The sequence below is a fragment of the Neopsephotus bourkii genome, unplaced genomic scaffold (assembly GCF_033783945.1).
Source record: "Neopsephotus bourkii isolate Nb327-2 ecotype Australia unplaced genomic scaffold, CSIRO-AGI_Nbou_v1 NB_1792, whole genome shotgun sequence".
NCBI lineage: Eukaryota > Metazoa > Chordata > Aves > Psittaciformes > Psittacidae > Neopsephotus > Neopsephotus bourkii.
In genome coordinates, this window is record NW_026902266.1 from 8,955,564 (window position 1) to 8,974,703 (window position 19,140).

A 19,140-nucleotide genomic window follows, 5' to 3' on the forward strand; every position below is an offset into this window, starting at 1 on the left:
ATGTTGAATGACAATTTGAAAAATAGTGATTATTGTGAGGCTTCTTAAGAACAGAAGTAAGTATATGTAATACTAGTATTCCAGCAAGTCTTTTGACAGTCCAGTGTATATGTCAAAAAGTTCTGCAGAATAATAGGAATTATAATTTGCAGTTATTACTTTTCCATGAAATCTTACTGCTATTCCTCTTTTTAGTAACAGCTTGGATCCCTTTCTGCCATCACTGTAGTGCACGAACAGTGCAAACAACAATTTCACACATAGAATTTTTATTAATAGAAAAATCTATTATTTATCTTTACAAAGGCCTGTGTTTATTATTGCACAAACTATAATCAAGCACTGTACTTGAAGTGTCAGCAACTATCTTAATTCTTCTTTGACCTTGCGATAAGTTACAGTACAGTAAGAATAAGAGGGGGTTGGATACTGGAAGAATTAGCAGAAGTAAGATAGATTTCTTAACTTTGTCTGCAGTTTTTCAACTTCTCAGTTTTGTTTTGTTTTTTAACTGCAGTAGCGCAAAGCCTGTTAAGTAATTTGGTTGAAGATAGGACTTTGCCAAATTGGCTGCAAAGATACTTTATTGAGTTGAAATCACTTAAAATCTAATGTTTTGATATGCTTGGGTGAATATTGGAGAAGATTAAAACAATTCTATGAAAAGCTAAAAATAAAAAATAAATATTTTTTCTTAGATCTGAAGTGTATAGGTTGTTGGATCAACACAAAGGTTGTCGTGTCAAATCTCAAGAAGATATTTATCTTTAATGTGCTAAAGTTATCATTTAAGTTAATGTGATAAAGTTATCACTGAAAACAGTAAACTTAGTAGGTTGCCCAAATTACTTGATCCATTTCTTTTTCATGTTCTAACAGTTGAACTTACCAAAGTACCTGGAACTTGGGCATTTGTATTTGCTGTATTTATCCTCCTTATTCTGATTTTTTTTTTTGCCTGAAGAAACAAGCCCCCAAACCAGCCTTCGAGGCAGAAGGCTTTGTTTTTCACTCTTCAAATCAGCAAACTTAATGGGGACCTGATACTTTACTTTCAGCTGGGGATTTCTCCACTGTCACACTTCTGCCAAAAAGTGTGCATCCTCTGTCACCTGCCCCTCTGCTTCCCTTTGTCAGCATATTTACACTAATACAATCAGGCTTTGCAAAGCAGTGAGATCAGAAATGGTGGCTGGATAAAACTTACAGGGTCACCCATATGCTAAAGGCTAGTTCACTGGAGATACAGGAACTGCACAGCTAAAGGAAATGGAGATGGAGAGCTAATGTCTGTTTTATATGTGCTTTGTTTTATCACTGCATGTATTTCCAGGCTTGAAATCACTCCTGTTGTTCTGTAGAGTTGGAAGATCTGTTGAATTTCTAACGCAAAATTTCAACTGAAGTGTGCTGGCAATGAAACCAAAGGCTATAAAGTGAATAACCTGTGTCCTCCATTTTGAGGTTGATTCTTGGCACATTGAGAGTAGATTTTTAAGATGCTTTGTTTTCTATTTCTCAATGTTTTCTTCCATAAATTCTATAATCATTCTTTCAAAGTCTGAGTTCCCAGATGCACACTTGAGACACAATCTCGAAGCTAGAAACATATTCTGTTTGTCATGGCAAACGTTTCTAGCTACCCACAGCTAATGATTATCTTTTACTAAATGCTTTCAGAATTTTGCCCTGCAAATGCCATCACAAAACCATGTAGGATTAGTGTTGGAATCCCAGCCAAATTCAAACTGATTTTTATATAGAGCTATGCACACTGAAGTAGTGCCAAATGAGAAAATGCAGGAACAGGTATGTGGCTTTCTACTTGATTCTTCTGCAGAAAGTTGACAGCTAAGAATTTCTCCATTTGGGATGGAGGGTGAAGGTAAGCTGCCAACTGTACAGCAGATTTGTCATTCTTAGTTCAAGATGAAAGAGATGAATATGTCTGGCTTGCTTGTTGCAGTGTTCAAAGTCTGAATTTGGATTTAATAAAACTTCTGAAATAAATAATTTTGTGGAAAGAGAAATTAATGTGTTCTGTCAAAGTGTCACTTGTACCATGTACAACAAAAAGAGTATGTTGGAAAGAACAAGAAAAAAGCCAAAATGAGGGTTATACTTACCAAAATGTCATGTTTCATTGATGTGCATATAAATATACAAGACTTCATTCTATAAGACAGCTGAAATGGGCTGTTCTTCAGAAATGCACATAGATTTTTGGAGTGAGCCTCACTGTTTTGATGCCAACACTGAGTAAGTTGTCTGCAGACTTTATACCAATGCAGTCAACCCTTCCTTTTGAAATTTGAGGAGTTGAGAGAATAAAAAGCAGGACAGGCTGATAAACTACAATTATTGTCTGTCCCAAAGATCTGCTTGTTCATTGCCAATTCAATTACATTATTAACCATGTTAAAAGCCATTTATATTGATTACAGATGAAGGATATGTAAGAGTAAAGATCTGTTTCAGTTTGAGAGTAAGGTATGTTTAGAATTTAGTCTGTTAAAGCATCTGATGATCTGAATGGAAACTTGTAAATGTTACTGTGCTACGCAGTACTTTGGCCAAGTCAGCAGCAGGGTAATGCATTTATTATTACTTACATATATTGATATGCTGGAGGGAAGGAATGCCATTCGGAGGGACCTTGGCACGCTTGTGAGGTGGGCTGATGCCAACCTCATGAAGTTTAACCATGCCGAGTGCAAGGTCCTACACCTGGGTCGGAGCAATCCCAGACACAGCTACAGGCTGGGCAGAGAAGAGATTCAGAGCAGCTCTGCAGAGAAGGACTTGGGGGTGCTGGTCGATGAGAAAATGAACATGAGCCAGCTTCAGTGTGTGCTTGCAGCCCAGAAAGCCAACCGTATCCTGTGCTGCATCAAAAGGAGAGTGACCAGCAGGTTGAAGGAGGTGATCCTGCCCCTCTACTCTGCTCTTGTGAGACCTCACTTGGAATATTGTGTGCAGTTCTGGTGTCCTCAACATAAAAAGGACGTGGAACTGTTGGAACAAATGCAGAGGAGGGCCACGAGGATGATCAGGGGACTGGAGCAACTCCCATATGAAGACAGGCTGAGAAAGTTGGGGCTGTTCAGCCTGGAGAAGGCTGCATGGAGACCTCATAGCAGCCTTCCAGTATCTGAAGGGGGCCTATAAGGATGCTGGAGGGGATGACTCTTCATTAGGGACTGTAGTGATAGGACAAGGGGTAATGGGTTAAAACTTAAACAGGGCAAGTTTAGGTTGGATATAAGGAAGAAGTTCTTTACTGTAAGGGTGGTGAGGCACTGGAAATGGGTTACCCAGGGAGGTTGTGAATATTCCATCCCTGGCAGTGTTAAAGGCCAGACTGGACGAAATCTTTCGTGGCATGGTTTAGTCTGAGGTGTCCCTGCCCATGGCAGGGGGGTTGGAACTAGATGATCTTGGGGTCCTTTCCAACCCTAACTATTCTCTGATTCTACATTTTGAGAGTGTGTTTTGTGTGCATTCTGTGTAAGAGAGGCAATTGTATTGTCAACAGTGCTGATTGTTGCGAGTGCCTTTCCAAGACGAGCTGATCAGGATTACAACAATTAAAAAAAGAATGGGTTTAATAGTTGAGAGAAACAGGCAATGATGCCAGCTCTGTGAGACTGAAGCTGGAGTGTAGAACACATAGTTCAGAGCCACTGTAGATGAATGCTCAATATCAAGAGCAGGAATTTCTGAGCATTTCAGTTTTAACTGTGTGAAAATAAAGGATTTTTTACTAGTTTTCTTAGAGATACTAAAAGGATTCATGAGTTCATTCATCAGTGAAACACTGAGATTATTTTCAGTGAAAGAGATTATGATTTTAAAAGGTGGGTGTCTTGTGGGTTGGTTTTTGGTGGTGTGTTTTTTTAAATTCCGTGTAGGTTGCAAGTTAAGTGTTCTCTTATGTGTACATATTTGCATATTTTTACCAAGATACAGTCTTCCTTTTTGCTATTTAGAAAATCTTTTGAAGGGGAAGGCTGTCTGCATTTGGGGTTTTGGTGTGTTCTTTTTTTACTGTCCGCTTTAGAAAAAACAATAAATTCCATTTTATAACGAAGTTATTAACTTCCCTCTTCGGCTAGAGTTTATTGTAAAGAAGAAGCTGAAGCAGTGATGAAAAGGGGTTTGAAAATTTTGGCTCTTGACATTTTGGTTTTTTTTACAAAAACTTATGAGTCATTCATAAGCAAACCAGCATAACACATGTACTAAAGTCAAAAGCAACTTTGTCTTCAGTGACACAGGCAGCTGCTCTGACCTGCATTTTCAAAACACATGACAATGATTTCAGAATGTTTTAAATTAGGAAAAGGCTACTGAAGTACAGACAAATAGTTCTAAAAATATACATTTTCTTTTAAACTATCCTTTTTATTTTGGCAAGGTGTGACATTCAGTATTTGTTAAACACTGTCTTATTCCAGAGCATGAGAGGAATAATACTATAGATGATAGGAAAATGTTAATTATATAAAGCACTATAGAATTATTCTTTGTTTATACTATGGATATTATATTGATATAGAAAACACACCCTTAGGAGAACTTTTCCTTCTCCTATGTAATAGAAATTGTTTGGTCTTTATACCAAGTTCAAGGACAACTTTTCTATTTTGTGGTCTGCATATTTTATTTTATTTTTTTTAATTAAGTAAGGTCAGAGAATCAAAGTGCTTGATCACTGACAGGGTATCTGAAAAAAAAATCAAATTTGAACCCTGCTGTATGTGTAAATCAGCCATACTCATTTGTTCCTCAGTTCATTCATCCTTCGTAGGATAAATATGAGAAAGAAAATTCTGTACCTTTTGTAAGCTGATTTCTGTTCAGGTGCAAAGCACAGATTTTTGACTTTCAAAGCCTTAAATAGTTTGGGCCTTGTTTTTCATCACCCTTGTAATGTAGCTGTTACAGCTAACATTTTGCAACAGGTTTTTTAAAATCTTGACTCAATTGATTCTTATTTTTCTCAAAAGAAAATACATATGGCTTAGCCTGACAATCTAGAGCAAGGCTGTCCAATTTGTGTGGTCATCTGAAGTGATATTTGGACACAGATTCACATTTGAAATATTTTCAGTAGCAACCAAAAAATCCAAAACATCTATTTTCGTTCTTCTTTTAGTGGCAGATTTGCTGCTTGTAGATCTGTGAGTTAGTACTGAGAAGTTTTGTGGTCATAATTGACATGCTGTATTTTCACAAAGCTAGTGCTCTACAGCCTGTTAGCTGATGCCTTAGCATACACATGGCAGAGAAATGGGCTGAGAGATCTTGGTGATACCATTCCCAGCTGGCTTTTGCAGTGAACTAGTTCTTGCCAGCTGAATGGCAGGGGCAATGGCTGTGACTAAGTCTTAGCCAGATTCCCCTGAGGTATCAGGTAAGGTGTCTCCGAAGTGTCACAGCATTTCACAGAAATGACTATGACCTGCAGCTCACCTGACTTCTCAGCAGAGCAGAAATCAGCATGCTTTCTGTTTTTTGTTTCCTGGTAAACACACCTCAGGGAAACTATCTAGTAAAATCTGCCCTTTGGTATCTCCTTACAAGTGTTAAATCAATGTTGCTGTTTTATATGCTATAGCACCAAAGAAAAAGTGGATTTTTTTCTTACTGATTATTGCCATTAACTTAATTCTGCATTAAGATGTGTGCTTATATCTACTGAAATGTGTGAAATTCAGTGCAGCTTGGTGAAGTCTGTCATCAAAATTATCAGAATCCATTTAAAATTATCATATTTTGCTAGCACATTATTATAAATGCTGTCTTCTAATCCAGGTGTTGTTTGACTGGCAGGAGGCAGTACACTGAAATATTTTCATGGTGTCATCCCTTGCATCAGATTAAAGTGCTTGTTTCCAGACCTGCTGTTTGCTTACCGCTGACAGAACATCTGTACCCTGACCACCTGGGAGGAGAGATTCAAAGGAGAGATACTGTAGGAAGGAGGCAGTGAATCTGGACAGCTCTTTCCTTGGTGTGAGAGCAAATGTAAAGGTGGTTTGTGCACCTGAGGTTCCTAAAGCAACTGCAGTAACAAACTGTGCTGAACTTGAAGAACAGGCAGATTATTCATCCAGGGATTCTTGCTGTCTTTTTCACAGACCGATAGACTTTCCTGGTTTGTTTTTGAAATTATTTTGCTCATGTGTCAAAACTGAGATTGCAGTAAAACACAAACCCTTGCCTAGTTTGTGATTTCCACTTACTGCCATCTAGGTTTCTTACTTAACAGCATCACTCTGTCTTCTCCTTTTGTTTGCGGGATCAAAGTCCAAACATTTATTAAGCTACCAGTGTTTGAATTTGAACAGGAAGGAATACAAAACACAGCCAAACCCCTCTGAGACAATGAAGAGCAAGAGTAGGATTCATGTGCATAAAGTCCTGTTTGTAAGAGACTTGTACTATGTTGCAGAGAGAAACATGCATGCAGCTCTTGTAGTGCAATCAGAAATACTTCCCAAGCATACTGAAACTTCAGCTGTGCTGCCTTTCTGACTTGATTCACCAGTGCTGCTGCTGTTCAGCTGGGAGTAGGCAGACCATCCTGGCACTGATATGTTGATGAAAGTGGAAGATTGACTTTGCTATGTTGTAAATATCGTTGTCTATTTACTTGCCCTTGAAAATGCTATAAATTGTTACTGTGTAATGAAGTATGAATTATTGCAGTAAGGCTATTTGTAATAAGAAATTAGTCTCAATACAGTTTTAAAACCTCCACTACATTATACTTCTTTACAGGTTGTGAAGGCTGGAAACAAAGTTCATAGCTTTGGAAAGAGGGATCAAGCTATCAGGAGGAATCCCAATGTGCCTGTTATAGTAAGAGGCTGGCTACATAAACAGGTATGCATGTAATCATCTGTTTCTATTCATATACCATTGCAATCCTCAAGCAAAAGTAAGTGCCTTTCATGTAACTGCAAAAAAGGAAACATGAACATTGGTGATGCAAGGCAGCATTAGGTGCTCCCACAAGCTCCTGTCATGAGGGACTTGTGCTCAGCAAGTTTGAAAACCAAGTTCTATGTACAGCTTTGATTCAGAAGTGGAAACAATGATAAATGGATATGACCATCATGGTTAAATGTTGAGGCTATAATTTTGTTGTCTAAATCTTGTTATTTTCCCTGTTTTATCCTGTCAGCTTGCTGCCATGCTGATCTTGGTCTCCCTCAGAATGCACTGTAAACCTGAGGTTGGCTGTAAAGACCTTATTCCATCTGCTTGCTTATGCCCTTATATCCTGATCAAAGGCTTAATTCTAACCCATATGCCTTTTGTTCTTCGAAAGCTGGTGGGCCAAAATGAAGGGAGATGGGGATCCATTCACCGCACATTGCTGTGACCATGACCAGTATCCAAGCAAAGGCTGGATTGTAGGATTTCATTCAACAAACAGAATTTTACAGCTGCTGCATCTTGAACTCTTAAGCTGACAGCAGCACATCCTTGTGTGCAAAAAGTAAAACAAACTGTTGTATGAGAGCACTTTGCTTCTTCTAATTTGGCAGTCTGCATCCATCAGATTATCACCAGAGATTCAGGGGCTAGGTTTAGGGATGAGGAGGTGAACGCTGAAAACTGAGTCTTACAATTATGATTCTACATGTACATGAAAGTGTAATTGCTGACAGCCATTGGCTTCCTTCTGCATGGAGAGCTGCTATGAACTCTCTTGACATCCACTACCCAAGTCCATTAGTTTTCAGGACAGAATCAGAACTCAGATGCAGTATGTGTTGACAGCATTGTAGCATGAAAAAGGAAAGAGAAGAAAGTACTTGCATACTTAATATGACTTCAGAAAGAAGGGAAATAGTATCTGCAACATTGCTCTAGCTATTTCCTTCTGTCTTCTTACATCTACTTTCAAGCACTTAAAGCCTGAAGACACTTTCTGTGCTATGGTTTTCATCAAGGCCTACCTCAGCTGAATAAGTTGTACTTGCTTAGGTTACAGTCTGGCAATTTTACAGTCTTCCAACGTTAATTTCAATGTAAATATTACTCATTTTGACAAAGTGATATATGTTATCTCTAGAGAGGGAGACATAGATCTCCACAGGCATATTATATTTCATTAAAACTTGCACATTATGCAACCTTGTTTATTTCCTAAGGAATATTTGATTAAATTTTAAGCAAGGTTAACATATGGGAGAGTGACTGTAAAATTATAGGGGATGATTGAAATCTAAGGTCATACTTATCAGTAATGTAGTGATTTTCATCTTGGTCTACAGGCAATCCTTGTTGAAGTTTGTGCCACCCAGATGCAGGCTTTTTTTCATTATTGCAGATAAATCTATCTAGATAAAATGTGTTTGTTGTGTATAAGGTTAATCTGAATGCTGTTTAGGATGCAAATTTAATTACTTAATGAAAATTAGCAGTTTAAATATTCTACTCTGATTATTTTATAGCTGTATGTTTTGCCTCTTATCTTTCTTAGTACATAATATTTTGCTAATAAAACCACTTGTTTTTGCAATTAATACCATATTTAGGTAAACTTCTGGTAAACTATCCACTAGTACAAAATTGTTGGATAAGATGTTAGCTTTCCTTAAATGAAAAGTATGTCACATTTCTTGAATTTCAGGATAGCTCTGGAATGCGATTATGGAAAAGAAGATGGTTTGTGCTTGCTGATTATTGTTTATTTTACTACAAAGGTGAGTAGATGCTAGCTCTTTTGTTTTGTTTACCTTTTCAAATCACATTGCAAGCGTAAGCTAATTGAACTCTTTGGATACAGTTCGGTATTCTGAGAAGATGCATAGTGAAACAATTACTTATCCATATGTCTTTAATGCAAAGTGAATTTCAGGCCAGAGTTGGTGAACAAGGGGGTGCTGTATGATCTTTTGTCACATCAGTTATCCTTGATAGATGCCAAGTTTTACATTGCAGAACATTTGGCAGCAATACCAGTTTAAGATTTATCCTATCTCTGGCTTGTATTGTGTTGCCTACTTGGTTGCACTTGGACAGGTAATTTTTTGAGAATGCAGTATGGCCAGATCAGGGCACTGGTTTAGCTTTAATCCAGGGGTCAATGTAAAAGTGAGAACTTCTGAATCCAGTATTTCTACCAAAAAGAGATTAGATGTGATCTTAGGCTGAACTAGGTATAATGGTTTGCATAAGGTTTTTATTAAAGTTTTGAATATTGTGTAGTGTGCTACAATTTTTGGAAAGGAGTATGGAATATGAAACTCAAATTCATGTTTCTAGGCACTGCATTTCTCCTACTGATCCACGTAGAGCCAGCAGAAATAGAGGTTTCCTAATTATAGCAATTAGCCTAGATGTAAAATGCCAAGTGGAAGGTCCATCACTTTATTCAGCCTGTCAGAGTTCATTTGTCACAATAAGCTTTTTTTTTCAAAGCATATTATTCTGTATGAATTTAAAAAATTACCACCCAAAAAAACTCCATGACACCCCCCCAAACATTTTCTTTTTAAAAAAAAATCAGTCTTGTTTCTTTAAAACATTTTTCTCCATGTACCATTGGTGTTGAGTCATAAAATTAAGGTCAGAATGGACTTCAGGAAGCGTCTAGTCCAAATGCCTGGGAAAAGTAGGGTCAGGAAAGAAGTCAGCCCAGGTTGCTCAGGGTTTAATCTAGTTAGGCATTGAAAACCTCAGAGGATGGAGATGGCGCAACCTCTCTTGGTCAGCCTATTCTGCTGCTGCCCTGTCCTAATGGGGAGAATGCTTTCCTTTATATTCAGTCTGAAGCCGCTCTTTTTTCTGCTTAACCACTGTTTGTGTACCCATGAAGGAGAATGTATTGTTGCCCCACTGAAAAGTGCAGTGAATTAGATTCTACTTTTTTTATTCAACAGACAGCAGAGAAGAATCTGTTCTGGGTAGCATACCATTGCCTAGTTATGTAATATCTCCAGTTGGACCTGAAGATCGCATAAATCGCAAATTTTCTTTTAAGGTACAGTTACAAAGCTTACTAGCTAATCATGTTTTACAATGTTTATTTGCCTTAGAGAAACTGCTGTTGTAAAAAGAAACATTATCTGCTTTCCTATTTATTTTTTTTCAAAGAAGACAGGTTTATTGACTGCCTGTTCAAAAGTGACAGCACTTTTTTGTTGCTTATGAATTGACATTCATTAATAACAAGTCTATGAGTAAAGAACCTGTTTCTAAATCCAGAAATGTGTATTGATAATTTGTTCCAGTACTGTATATGGATTGAAAGGAAAGTTGTCTCTTCTTCTTTATAGAATACTTGATCCCATAGTGGAGTGATGGTCCTTTGGGTTTGGTTTAGTTGTGTTTTTATAAAAACATAAACTCATCAGCTCAGTTCTTGCAGTTAGAAAATGACAACACTGTAGCTTTTAAGGTTTAATTCCTCATTTCAAGGGGAGAAAGTGGAACCAATTTTTTTCTTCTTTTTTGGGAGGGAGAAATAGTTGTAAAGGACATGGACTTTTTCAAGGAAAAATTGCTCTGATATAATTTGAGGTTGGTTTTGTGCTTGTTTTTTTAAAATTGTTTAATTTACAGTTCTATGTTGTAAAAACATACTAAAATTAAATAAAACATACATTCCTTCTTGAAAGTGGAAAAACCTGACTCCAGTTGATTGAATTGCAGCAGTAAGGCAAAGTTTAGAAACTTCAATGTACGTTGCATGTTTAAATTCTACTGATATTTGGAGCAGAAAACCTGCAAATGAGATAGGTACTTAAACATAAAAAAAAGCAAATGAGATATGTACTTAAAAATAATTTAGAAATCAGGTTTTGATCTGCTACACTTTAGGAGATCTGGAAGGAAACTTTCCATTTGAAACTTTTCTTAACTGAAATTCATCTGCTCAGTTTACACTTTCTCTTGCATTTTGATTTTTTTGAGTGTTTTAAAATTATAGACTGCCTTTTGCTAATTTTGATTCTATCTTCAAGTGGATAATGGTTTTAAATTTATTACACAAATATTAACTTGGGAAGTGTGTTTAAAAATGACCCGGTGCACTTTGTGGAAATGTTTATTTTGCTTTTTCAAATGCATTGAACATGAGATAGCAGGACAGTCTATAAAGGAACCTTTGTTTAAGAAAAACGTTCCACTCCCAATATTTAATGAGGGTAGTTCATAAAGCCCTCCTCTTCTAGAGCCTTTCCCTAGGAAGAAGCACATACTAAAAGAGGAGGACCCAATGTCCTTCTAGGCTTCTGCTTCTCTTGAATAACCAGGGAAGGTTAGTGCAGACAGGGAAGGAGATAAAGTAGTGATAATATCTAGATGCTTGAGAGTTTTAAAAAAAAAAAATCTGCTTTTTATTTTATTGAAATGGTGTTTTTTAATGTTAATCAAATGTATATTAGGATTGTTAATCACTCTAACACTACCAGTGATAATGGCAACAAAACCCCTGTGTGTGGTATGTGTACATACACACACGTTTTCCAAGTAGTATGTCCTGTAGGCAAGCTCTGAAGTCACCACTACCAAGTTGTGCCTCTCCTTTTATGTGGAGTAGGATCCATGCTGTGATCACAATTAGTCCTTTTCGGAAACAAGTGCAGACTTACCCTAATTCTTTTAGGGTATCACACCTATGTGAGCTCTACCAAGTCTTGGATTATCTGAGTCTTTTTCTGAAAATCAGCATGAGCCAGTAACTTCAGAATTTCAACACTGGGTCATTACTGAAAAGCTGATATATAAATAGGGCAGTGATTGCAAAAGAAACTTTGTGGTAGAAATCTATATAAAAAATGCCCAACATACATTTCAAGTATTAGTTTGTTGGGCGAACCTTAACTGTGCTTTAGGTGTTTGATGATTGAATACAGACTTGATGCTGCAGTTTCATTTCATTTAGAATCAACTCCTAGGGCAGCAGGAGGATTTTGTTATATTCCTGTCACGTGGCCCCATCCAACACTGACATTCAGTGGTCATGGAGTTGGCTCTGGGCGCACAGTGGCAGGAGTACTGGCATTCTATCACTCACCAGCCATTACCTTTATCTAATCTCTTCAGTACACTTTGATATCCAGAGCCTAAATGGACATTCCGTCTCACGGCATAGTGCACCCCGAAATAGAAAACACAAGCAGATTAAGCCCAAAATAAAGATAAGACTTTTTTGCATTGAAGTCCTGAATGAGTGGGAGAATGTGCCAGGTCAATTTTTACATTTGGCCTGCCATTTATTTAGATTGTTGTAAATCCTCTGTTACAATAGAAGTATTGGTTACCATTTTAAGAAGTTGTTTCAAGTTACAATGAGTTTTTGATGCTAGGGAAGCAGTCAAACTGTAAAAAATGTCAACATTTTGGTTTGTAGAACTAAAGGAGGGAAATTTACTTAGCAAAGACATGGATGCTTTTTGCATATGGTTCAGTTAGAACAAGTTTTGTAAAATACATGCTCTCTAGAATGTATGTTAAATCCTACTAACTGTTAAAATGTACACCATAGGAGTCCTCAGAATTCCTTCCATACCCCCAGGTGCAGCTTTAAGCTTTTGTGTCTCTTCAGGTGTTTAACAATTACAGGCCTGCAGAACTGCACACAGGCTGTTCAAATGCAGTCAAAAACCTGCTTTGAAGTGTAGCAGTATGTATGTTAAATTGTTCTGTTTAGAAACCCTGCTTTTGAGTATCTATCCTGACAGTATTTTTCAAATGGTTTGTCTGTCCCAAGCAAAGTGCTGTGATTAGCTGTAAGCTACTGTCATTACACTGTGTGGCTTCTTTTTAGAACTCAGGATTCTTGCTGCATATTTAGTTCAGTAGCTAACATCTTAAAGATATTTAATCTAATTGTTACATGTTTTTAATACAGTAATTCTTTGCTGATAAAAATGTAAGGGGGCACAAATTCAGTGGATAGATTTTAATGTGAAAAGGTTTGCGCAACATCAATATAAAGCTGGAAATGCTCCCTGTCATTAATAGGGAATTCACTGTACATTTTAGTAATACCATAATTTTAAATATAAATTATATCAATTTATGTTCATGTCATCACAGTCTCTTTAGAAGGCCCATTGTCCTCAGTCATAAAAACTCTTTTTAATTGGTCATATATATGTTAAAATATGTAAGAGAATACTGAAAGTAAACTCATTTGTATGAATCTGACATTAATACAAATTGGGAAACATGGGAGGCCTACCAATGTTTGATGTAAAGAAAACACAAAACTTCCTGCAGAGGCAATGTATGCAGCTATACGTTTTTATCTAGGGGTGTTCTATGTTACTATAAAAGGTAGGAAGTAGCACTGGAGATATAAATTACTCCTTGTTATTTTGAATACTCCCTTTTAAATATTTTCAGAGATACACTCGTCCAGCCTGAGGGCATTCAGACCCTAGGAAGTCAGGCCAGATTATTACTTTCAGAAGATGCTACTACAGCTTGATTTTAAACACTTTTCATTATTGGCACTCTAAGACTTACTAATGGCAGTATCCATTCATTGCTTAGACCTGCTGGGACCAGGGCAAACTTTTTATCTGTTTCTTTGATCTCCTTGGCTTTCCTAAACAGTGTTGACATTGTTTGTTTGTTTATGTTTTCTGGGTCATTGTTGCCTCCTTAGGCTCCCATAGTGCTTATAAAAATTCTCTGGGTCTGGGGATTCAGGTGAAGAAATGCCAAGGGCTCTGAATTGGAGGTGCCATTTTAGAATTTGGAAGAGAGAACCTTTTAGCTTCTAGAAGTACTGAAAAAACTTAATATTATTTGCGAGTGAAAGATGAATTATAGTGCACTGTTATTGTGTTTATAGTGATGGCTCAGAGTCTTGTTTCAATTTTTGCTCATAAATGGTTCATAAATATCAAACTTCAGGAGAAAGAAGACTTTCTTTGTATGTTATAACTTATTGAGAGGACAGACTGAAAGATTACAGTTATTAGAAGACTCGTCCCCTCCCCATCTCTTTGTCCTATATGCTGTGGCTGCTGCTTCTCAGAATTGTGAATGACTGGAGGCGAACATAACAACTCTAGGCATTAGTTACTTTTAGTACAATCTCTTGTTATGTATTTTCTTTGGAAACATGAATCTTTTCACGATTTTAACTTGTTTAACTTTTTGTCCTTGTCTTGTCCTATTGATATGCTCTTGGGGTTTACTGTCCATTTCTCCTTCTGTGCATTATGGGAGAGAGACTGCTTTTCTTCTCAGTCTGTCCAGATTAAGGCACCTGAATGCATGAATAGGTACCAGTATTATTTTTTCACTGTTGTGTGTATGGTGTACGTGTGCTGTGTTCGTAGGCTTTTTAGTATGCTATAGTCATCCTAATAGCTACTGCTTTAAAAAAAACACCACCACCAAAAATCCCTTCTAGCTTGTGTCTGCTAGCAGTGACAGCTGCAGGACATTGGCACAAAGTGGCGTTCTTGCATATAAAACATGCTACTAATAAATAACTGAAATATCTTTGAAGTTTCCTGTAACCAGTTTTATATATTACAGACTTCACAATGTTGTGTTTGCTGATGACAACACACTATCTGCATTACCCTTTCTGAAGCTATGAATGTTTATGGCTGTGACAGCTTCAGTCTCTCAAGGGAGAATGGTGCACCATACTTCTCATTTTTATACCGTTTTCACCTCGAGCCTTTTAGGTGATGCTTTCAGCTGTGTTCATCATGCACCACTGAAAGAGAACCTCAGAGGTGAATGAGTTACCTTGATCAGGACATAGAGGTCAATTAAAATAGACAGCTGTTAAATCCATTTATCGGTGTGTTATGCAATCTCCATAGTTAAGTTACCCAAGGTTCTGTTTTTTTTCCAGCAAGTATATAATGAATGAATGGTAGGGTCCTACTGTGTCATCTGCAGGGGTGCAGTCTCATTTTCTGCAGGAGTCACTTCACTTCTAAATTCTGGCATCTTCTTCTATGGGTGGAACATGGTCTGCGAAGGAACCCTGCAGTCATAAGATCTAACATTAAAATCACTATTTTACTTTACATCTGGAACTGCTAATTTTTAGTTTCTTCTTTCACGGGATGGTATCTATAAATGGCAATGAGTTAAATACTCTTAAACTGTATCTCTTCATCAGGAGACTGTAGCAATAGGACAAGGGGTAATGGGTTTAAACTTATATAGGAGAAGTTCAGGTTAGATATAAGGAAGAAGTGCTTTACTGTGAGGGTGGTGAGGCACTGGAACAGGTTGCCCAAAGATGTAGTGAAGGCTCCATCCCTGGTGAAGTTCAAGGCCAAGTTTTACAAAGCCTTGGGTGACATGGTCTAATGTGAGGCATCCTTGCCCATGGCAGGAGGGTTGGAACTTCATGATCTAGAGGTGCTTTCTAACCCTAACTGTTCTATGATTTGTTTTGATCATTTGCAATGGTCTCAAAATGAAGAAAAAAGAAAACCCCAATACCAAAGAAGAAAACCCAAAGAACTCAACCAGGCAAACATGAAAAAACTCCTTAAATTCCTAAATGCACAGTTGATCAGGGCTGCTGTTTTATATATGTAAGTCATGGCTTTGTTTCCTCTGTTTAAGATAGGTAGCTAATGATGAGAAGGGAGAAGAACCCACCTTGTATTCCCTTACCAGCCAATGCTTTGAGGAAACAGACACTTTCTCTTAGCAGGGGAATCCCTTGGACTTCTCTATGTAAACCCTTTCTCCTCTTCCTTCTCACCTCCTTTTTTTTCTATCTGGCTGTTTTGCTGCAGTCTCAGCCTTTCCACTACTGGGGTGATGGCAGGCCAGGGACTGACCCCTCTGGAGACTGTAGTACCAGAGTTTTCAAAACAGAGGCTTCCTTGCTTGAGGTTCAGAAGGGAAAGGCCACATTTCACACATTCACAGAACTTAGAGCACTGTAACAGCAAGCAAATATTTTGCTCTCTGGAGTTGTTGATATGGGTCTCTAAGGTTATGGTAATTTGGAAATTTTAACATTTAGGTTTTGTTAAAAATATTGCTGTGTATCTGAAGCCACCTGTGATTGTAGAGTGTTTGGGTTTGGTTGGTTTGCTTGGGTTATTTTTACTTTGGAATAATGAGAGTGGATTTCATTGCATGAAAGGACCATTCATTTAGGGAAGATTTGTGAAAGATACTTAGCATTTAACAGAAGCTGTAGACAAATTAAAAAGTTGAGAGAATTTTTTTCCTTTAAAAATCTCCAACAACGAAACCCTGCCTCAGCAGTGTTTCAATGCCGTTAGCTTTTTGTGCAGTAGCAGAATTAGTTTCATAGACAGCAATTTAAATTACTAATTTTATTTTAGTATCATTACAAGAGCTTTCAAGCCAACGATATTCTCTTCAGTGTTTTGGAAAGTAAGGAGATGAATCTTTCCCTATTAAGCTGAAGTACACCTGTACAGTAACTTTGAGAAAATACAAGAAAGTGTTTCAGGACTGATATGACTTAGTAATATCTATATTATTGCTTAGACAAATGTGGATGAGATTTGATTAAATTCAAGTAGCCTAGTGTTACAGACATTCCACACTGAATACGTTTGAATAGTGAATATAGAGGAATTTCCAATATTCCATAGTTTGCAGTGGAATTTCATAAATTATTTTGGTGTGCAGAAATACCTGTAAATATTTTATGTGCTGTAATAATTCAATCAGTGTTACTAAGTGTATCAGTAAGTCTTGTGGTTTTGCAGCTAATATAGAGGTTCAAGTGCATGCTTTAACCAAAAGCTCCTAACGTGCATTATAATCGGTTCTTAAATAAGCAGTGTAATTGCTTGAATTGTAAGATACTGTCTATGTTTTGTCTGAATAAATTGCTGTATTAAATGAGCTGGGAAAATTGGCTTGCTTATGCATGTCTCAGTGAGAATTTAATTTGTTCTGTATGGTATTTATGGCAAATGAAATGTATCAGTTAAGTGAAAATGAAAACCTGGAATTTCTTACTATGAAAAACAGGTGCACTGCACTTTTAGTCTTAATAGTATGAAAAAGTGATAGGGGAATTTCAGTAAAAATTGGAGAGTGCCTTTAGAGTTGGCTGCACTAGCCCATTGTGGCAGGGTAACAGTTTTACCTAAAACTCAAGAAAACAGTGAAGGAACCTGAAAAGGTATTTTTAAAGGTATCAAGAAAAATTACAGTAGGTTGTTTCTGGGGTGGGGGGAGAATAAAAGGGCTCTCTGACTTCTTTTTGATTTCCTTTACAGGCTGTTCATACAGGTATGCGGGCATATATTTATAATAAGAATTCTGTTATTGGCTCTCAGGCAGAGCATTCAGGGATGCGGACATACTACTTCAGTGCAGATACCCAGGAGGATATGAATGGCTGGATCCGGGCTATGAATCAAGCTTCCCTTATGCAAACCCGCTCTTCTTCACTGAAGAGGCAAGTTCACTACAGACATTGTTAGCTTGTAAAATTTTTTTATCTACTTTATACATATATATATAAAAACCAGATAGGTGATTTGTGAAAGTGTATGCAGGAAAGCTTTATGCATACATTTAAAAATGTGTGCATGAAACTCATTCCCATTTTAAGGAAATAATTTTTTTTAATTTACATTCTGTTGCAAATCAGTTAACATAAATTAAGAAAAGCTGGTGTTCAGTATTTGTGTGTACACTCAAACTGTGTGCCCATGTTTACTGACATGGATTAATTTCTGTGTTTATATAGTTTTTTAGGGAATTTCAGTTAAAAGTTGCAGGTCTTCTGAGCAAATTAATACATCTTCAACACCCAGTTGGTAGCCTTGAGGAGAGGAAAGTCAAAAGGGAAGGACAGAAGAACAATGAGTTGTTTCAAATGAACTAGGACTTTTAGAACTAGGATTAAAATGCTGTTAAGAGTGAAAGAATGTTAAAGACGGGTAAATTGTAAGTGCATAATTATGGATATTAAGTAATTTCTGAAGGTATTAAATGCTTATTTTTCACTTTCGTGGCCTTTAGTACTTCTAAAAGGCTTTTCCCTTTTTTCTGTGTAGAAACAAAGCACTGCTACAAAAGGAGGATGTCCTTTGTCCTGTTGTTCTTAATTAGTGCTAGAGGCAAACAAATTCAGCTGTGCCTTCTTGTGCTTCCAATTTTTCCCTTTTCTTAAAATTGATGAAGCCTTCTTGATGTTTTGACTTAGGAATGTGATTATTTCCCTACAACTCCTTGTGAAAGAAGACTCTGTACTGTAAGACAACCTTGCTTTTAACCACTGGGGCTGCGAGGATTAAAACGTCAGGGTGCAGTTTCTTAGAGTATCTTGCACTGCTGCTTGCTCTTTACAAGTAAAATATAAGCAAAGGACAAACATCTCTCCCACAGCTTTACATCCTGTATTATTTAATACTAAGTGTTTCTGGATTTAAATTCCAAATAACACGTAACCTGTTACCTGGTTTTTCTTTATATTCTTTATAAGGATAGAAATAGTTGAAAGAATAATTGGGGAAGTCTGGCACGTTGGAAGTATTGATCCAGTGTCCCTCCCCCTAGTTGACTCTTCATTTTGAGACTGAAGTGAAAATAATTGCTTGATGGCACTTACTCGGAATTTACCTTTGATAAAGCTATAAAGAAGCTGGACTTAGTTTCAGAAAAGATGAGGTGCTGCTCTGAGATCAATAATACTCCATTGAGTTGTAAGAGAAAAAGAGAAGCTTATCAATGTAAGTTGAAGAAAGTGGCAAATTAAGTGTGTTAGGTGTCAAAACCAACATAAATCTTTCAAGATCCTTAGACATGATATAGTGGGTTGTAAGTTTAATATCAAGGTTTCTGGTACAGATTTTTGCAAACATTTATTCAGTAAGGTAAATAAGCAAAATAGTGTCCATTGCAGCATGTATTAGGAGTGATGGAGACTATTTTTAATTTTTATTTTTTGCAGGAATAGCTTCCAGGTTAGAAATTCCCTGGACAATGATAGTACTGACTGAAATGCAGATACTCTTCTGTTCTGTTGACCAGAAATTAGTAGTCCCTTAGGCATCTACAAAGATATGAAAGACTTTTTTTACTTTGCAATGAGCACTTGGCAGTTTGGTTTTGTTTTTTTTGGCTTTCAGTGTTTCCTAGGATAGAAAGGCTTTCTTTTTTCCAGTTTTTTGACATAATATT

The 19,140-nt window shown here is 37.0% G+C and overlaps 1 protein-coding gene across 2 annotated transcripts in view; it reads left to right on the top strand.

The window, feature by feature from the left end:
• PLEKHA7 (pleckstrin homology domain containing A7) overlaps positions 1 to 19,140 on the top strand; it is a 162,566-nt gene that overhangs the window by 103,040 nt on the left and 40,386 nt on the right. For both annotated transcript variants that reach the window (XM_061380124.1, XM_061380125.1), the window contains exons 6-9: positions 6,787 to 6,891; positions 8,651 to 8,723; positions 9,903 to 10,003; positions 17,229 to 17,410. In XM_061380124.1, the coding sequence (XP_061236108.1) occupies positions 6,787 to 6,891; positions 8,651 to 8,723; positions 9,903 to 10,003; positions 17,229 to 17,410 (461 nt within the window). The remainder of the gene's footprint in view (positions 1 to 6,786; positions 6,892 to 8,650; positions 8,724 to 9,902; positions 10,004 to 17,228; positions 17,411 to 19,140) is intronic.